This window comes from Amphibalanus amphitrite, unplaced genomic scaffold (genome assembly GCF_019059575.1).
Source record: "Amphibalanus amphitrite isolate SeventyFive unplaced genomic scaffold, NRLGWU_Aamphi_draft 001001F_arrow, whole genome shotgun sequence".
NCBI lineage: Eukaryota > Metazoa > Arthropoda > Thecostraca > Balanomorpha > Balanidae > Amphibalanus > Amphibalanus amphitrite.
The window spans coordinates 264539-270198 of record NW_024882495.1 but is presented as its reverse complement, the minus strand read 5'-3'; the positions used below and the strand labels follow the sequence as shown (position 1 = coordinate 270198).

The following is a 5660-nucleotide window of genomic DNA, read 5'->3' as shown; positions in this document are numbered from 1 at the left end:
CCTTTGGCTATCTCAACTCAAATCTAATGTTAAGGTGGGAGGTCCCTTTAACCCTATTCCTGGCGGGCTCCGCCGGGACAAGAAACTGGCGGGGGGGGCCGATTCGGCCCCCCTGAGATCTCCAGAACGAAGCAAGATAGCGACAAACGGTAAACGGCATCGGATACGCACGGTCAAGATCTACAATTTTTACTAAGGTCATTTTCAGGTCAGGTCAAAGATGACGTCACAGGGGTCGAAAAAGTCAAAATGGCGGCGCTAGATATGGAGAGAGTTTTTCTCTAATAGCTTTCGAATTAGTCAAGATAGGAACAAACTAAGGGCATCATCGTGATCCTCTCGTCAATCCGCATCGAATGATATATATGTTGACCTCGCAAGGTCAAGGTCAAAGGTTGACCTCAGGTCACGTGACCTCGAGGTCATCATGTATATCATTCGATGCGTCTTGACGAGCTGAACACAATGAGACCATCCATGCGTCTGTATCTTGTTCCTGTACGGAGTTATTGGCCAAAACCCTTTGGTGACCTTTGATGACGTCACATGACCTCACAGCTGCCCAACAGCAAAACAGACCTCAAGGTAGTGAAGGTTGATCGTATATGAAGTCATGTATGGTATATGGGGCCATTCCGACCCGTTTTAGTGGTAAAAACAGGAAGTTGATTTTTCCCCCATTGACTTATAATGGGGAGGTCGCGAAACTGACCTGACCTTAGGTCACCGATATCAAAATTCCGAGATATACAAATTGCACATACTGGTACCCTAACTAAAGCCTGAAGAGAAGAAATTGATCGGTCAAAAACTCTAGCTCTGGCGTGATTGCAAACTTTTCTGAGGTAGGGTCACCAAACCGCCTCTGGTGACCTGACCTGAGGTCAGATCAACTCAAATTTTCAGACATGTTGCGTAGACGCCTTTTAGGAAAAGTCAGAAAATTTGAGCTTCCTAGCTCAACGCATTTGGGAGAATAACCAAAAAACCTCAGGGGGGGCTCCTGAGGCCCCCCCCCCGCCAGGAATAGGGTTAATAGTCAAATAAATTGGAAATATAATGAGTTAATTTTTGTAACAACTCTAGAATGTGTCGAACATGAATTAGAGATATATTTTAGCTGAGATGATACTATATCTGCGCATACATGTACATGAACTAGTACATTAACCCTCGCCGGCCGAGAAGGGGTGGGGCGGGTGCCGCCTAATAGGGCTTTTCGCGATACGCTTAGGGTAGACAGCTGAAACTTGGCATACCTAATCTTTTATTCAAGTTGGATCTTTTGACCTAAACTGCGTTTTCAGGTCAGGTCAGGTCACTGACCTATGACGTCATAAATGAGCCTCTGCGAGGTCCTCAGATGTTGCAACTTTGCAACGCCCTCAGTGCCAGAGGAACTTTCACAGGAAGATGAAACTTACAGGACTTAGTATCCTTCAGAGGTCTCACAACTTGTATATCTCGGATTTAACCTAAATGTCACATGAGGTCAGGTCGGTCACGTGACCTCACCATTATAAGTCAATGGGGGAAATATGAAAACTGTTATTTTGGCGCCGGAAATGATCTAAAACTGTCCCAAGCACATGAAATCGTGGTTTCATGTACTCTTCTCTTTGTATGGTCCGATCATCAGAATAAATGGATATCCAGGCCCGCCGACTCTCGCGGCCTCTCGCGGTAGGTATGTAAAAAAAACTAATAAGTCTTTTATTTATTTATTTATTTTACATCGTGAGCAATTCCGTCAAAACAAGAGGCTATTACATGCTCGTGTCATCATATAGCAATGGACTGGGGAAACGAGACTACATAACGCACATACTTGACACATGCTAACAGGAACAACACTACATCATCGCAGAATGTAGCATCACATTCCATGGTTGACATGCTGGGGCTCACGCTGGTGTTCTAACAAGAACTTCCTGAGCGTGGGCTTAAAGACAGCCGGAGTTGACTCTCGCAATGTCTGTGGCAGCTCGTTATAGTCAGATACCGCCGAGTAGAGAAAGCGGCGCCTCCCAAACTCCGACCTGATCGTGGGAGTCACGGTGACTATAAATAGTGGGAGTCACCAGCATGTCACTGCTACGGGTGTCTCTCCCATGTACACTCCGTCTAATGGACAGGCTAGCCGACAGCGCCGTAGGCTCAGACGTGGCTAACATTTTGTGAATCGACACAAGTCGGTGATACATGTAGGTACATGCTATCAGCATGAAGCCAGCCACGTTCATTGATGACGTCACTCACGCGATCGAATTTTTTTCGTCCAGAGACGACACGCGCGGCGAACCGAATCACCTTCTGAAGTCGACCGCGTTGAGTCGCATTGCTTGCCCCATAAACAGATAGGCAGTACCGGATGACGGAGAACACCAGGCCTTGTACCATGGTGGCCATCACCGACTGTGGCAGACTGTGTCTGCTGTGGCTCAGTCCACACAAAGTGCCGGTAACCGCCGTATGACGTCGTTTGTGTGCGTGACAAATTGAAATGTCATGTCCCTTTCAAACCACACACCGAGGTTTTTGACGGCGTCTGAGCAGGTGATGGTTGAGCCGGCGAATTTGATGCTGACTGATGGAATGCGACGGGTCATTTCTCGTGAGCCGAGCACGATGAACTGGGTCTTCGCTGCGTTGATTTTTAGACCATTTTGCTGTACCAGTTGTGTGCTACAGACAGGGCCTCTTCGAGCGACCCGACAAGCTGGGCCAGCTCACTCGGCTGTCCCGTGACAAACAGCTGGACGTCGTCGGCGTAGGCGATCATCTCCGTTGGGCCGCCGTCTACGTGCAGTGGCAGATCGTTGGAGTAGATGTTGTAGAGCAATGGCCCGAGGGCGGATCCTTGATAGGTGCCAATCGGGTTCATGAGAGGACTGGAGAGCGTGCGGTCAATAGATGTCCCTGTTGATTGCACCTGCACGCGCTGGTAATGATCAGCCAGGTAGCTTTGAAACCAGCGCGTGTCGACGCCGTATAGCTCCAGCTTGCGTAAAAGCGAGTGGTGCGGGATGGAGTCAAAACAGCGAGAACAGTCCAGCAGACACAATAGAGTGACTTCACGCCGGTCCATAGAACGAAAAACATGATCGGTGAGGGTTAGCAGCGCGGTGTCCGTTGAATGGTTGCTTCTAAAGCCATGCTGATTCGCGGAAAACAAATGGTGAGAACAAAATAGGCGTTCAACTGTTCGAACACGACTCGCTCTGTGATCTTCCCTATAGTCGGAAGAATGGATACCGGTCTATAGCGGCTGAAGTCATCAGCTTTGGAAGCCTTTGGAATAGGGTGCACGATAGTGAGTTTCCAAGACTCTGGAACGGCATGTGATGTGATGCTGGAGTTAACAATATGTGTCAACACTCTTACTTACTTACTTACTTACGAAGTACAGAATTTGGATAGGCCAGACTAGGCCTTTAGAAACCTTTCTAGTCGAGCTCCTCGTGCGTCTGACTATTCATCTGCGTGAGGGATGTCGTGTGCATGGTGTGCCCAGTGAGCGTCAAGCCGGTTTTTGAATTGGTTCAGGGTGTCGGATGCGACGACCACTGACGGTAGGCTGTTCCAGTCGTTGATGACCCGGATGGAGAACGCGTTGCGCCGGATCCTGGAGACCGCTCGCGGCTTGGCTAGTCTCCATTGGTGTCCTCTTGTAGCAGGAGTTCTGTCGGCTGCCATCTCGAAGAAGTTGCGAGGGTCCATGTCCAGTCCACCGCGGAGCAGCTGATAAACCGCGATCATATCTCCACGCTTCCGTCTGTAGTACAGCGTTGGTAGCTGCAGCACTTTCAGACGCTCTCGATACGGGGGTGTCGAAGATCGGGAACCAGCTTGGTCGCCCGCCTCTGCACCCGCTCTACCAGCCGCTGGTCCGCCCGGTTGAAGGGACCCCACACTAGGTTCCCGTACTCAAGGTGGGGTCGGACAAGGGCCTTGAGGAGCAGGGGGAGGGTTGATTTGTCAAGAAGGTGGAAGGACCGACGAATCACTGCCATCACTTGTGTTGCCTTCCTTACGGCCGCAGCAGCCTGCTTCCGGAATTTGAGCTGGGTATCCATGAGGACGCCAAGGTCTCTCTCGACATCCGACTCCGCGACTGTAGTTCCCCCCATCCGGTATGTGTGGTGCTGGCTGCCTCCGCCGATGTGGAGCACCTTGCACTTTCCAGGGTTGAATGCCAGCTGCCACCTGTCTGCCCAGTGAAGTGCCGCGTCCAGGTCCTCCTGCAGGGATGCCGAGTCGGACGGAGAGCAGATAGATCGATAGAGTTTGCTGTCGTCGGCGAATATCTTATCCCGCAGCTTAGCGGCTCCGGCAGGTCGTTCACGTACAGCGTGAAGAGCAGTGGAGCAAGGACTGAACCCTGTGGAACACCGCTTGGTACAGGAGCCCAGTCTGACTTGCTGCTCCCAACAGTGACTCGCTGTTTCCGTCCTTCCAAGAATGCGCCGATCCATCTCAGAATCTTGCCTCCGATGCCGTGAGCTTCAACTTTCCTCAGCAGTCGTCTAGGTGGGACTGTGTTGAACGCCTTGGCCAGGTCTAGGTATATGACGTCGCCAGGTCGGTTGCCCTCAATCATGCTGCTCCAATCTTCTATCGTTAGCAACAGCTGAGTAGAGCAGGACCTCCCTGGACGGAATCCGTGTTGGGCGTCATTGATCAGGTTCTCTGACTTAAGGTGTGCCATAAGCCGGTGCGGATGATCGACTCCAAGAGCTTGCACGGAACAGACGTCAAACTGACTGGCCTGTAGTTCCCTGGTTCATCTTTACTTCCTTTCTTGTAGATTGGAACCACATCTGCCAGTTTCCAGTCCTGCGGCAGGGTCCCCGTGTCCAATGACGATCGGTAGATGGAGGTAAGCGTGCTTGCTAACGAGTCGGCTGTTTCCTTGATGATCCGTGGGTGCACTCCATCTGGGCCCGCGGCGGAAAAAGGTCGTAGGGCAGCCGTCTTCTTTCTCACGAGTTCCACGGTGAGATCGATGTCAGTGACAGCTGGACCGTGGTAGGTGTTGTTCGGCTCCGGGATTTCTCCGGGGGGTTCCATGACGCAGACTGAATTAAAAAAGTCGTTCAGTGTCGTCGCTTTCTCGCAGTCGTTCGTAGTTAGGGTGCCGTCCGCAGAGCGTAAGTTCTCAACTCCGCTTGTAGTCTTCATCCTGGAGCCAGCGTATCGCCAAAAACCCTTGGGATTTTCTTTCAGGTTGGAGGCCAGTCTCCTTTCGAAGTCTTTGCGCAGGTTTCGGGTGAGTCGCCTGAGGTCGTTTTTGCAGCGAACGTACCTTGCATGACTGATGTCATCCATTTCTCGAGTGTAAGCGGCCCAGAGCTTCTTTTTCCTGTTCTTTAGCCTCAAGGCTTCCCTGTTTATGTAGATGCTTCTGTTTTTCCTTGGACACGCTTTGGGGACGCATGCGTTCACCAGGTGGGCTAACTCGGTCTTGAAGGTGTCGTAGCGTTCTTGCATATCCATATGCATTTCATCACGCCACTGTCTCCGTCTGATCAGGTTGTTAAGCCGTAGATAGTTGCCCTTGTTTAAGTTGAGTCGTCCCTCCTTCACTACCTCAGGCTGCATGTAGCAGCACACCTCAAATTGCAGTAACATGTGGTCACTGTTGCCAATAGGTGGGTGAT

The 5660-nt window shown here is 51.0% G+C and overlaps 1 protein-coding gene across 1 annotated transcript; it reads right to left on the bottom strand.

Moving 5' to 3' along the window:
- Positions 1-2733: 2733 nt before the first annotated feature.
- Positions 2734-5328, bottom strand: LOC122369049 (the record flags this gene model as incomplete). Its single annotated transcript, XM_043343425.1, has 4 exons — positions 4765-5328; positions 4035-4241; positions 3572-3813; positions 2734-2891 (listed from the first exon to the last, which is right to left on the bottom strand). Coding segments are annotated over exons 1-4 (1171 nt in total), but the record flags the coding sequence as incomplete, so codon positions are not given.
- Positions 5329-5660: the final 332 nt, after the last annotated feature.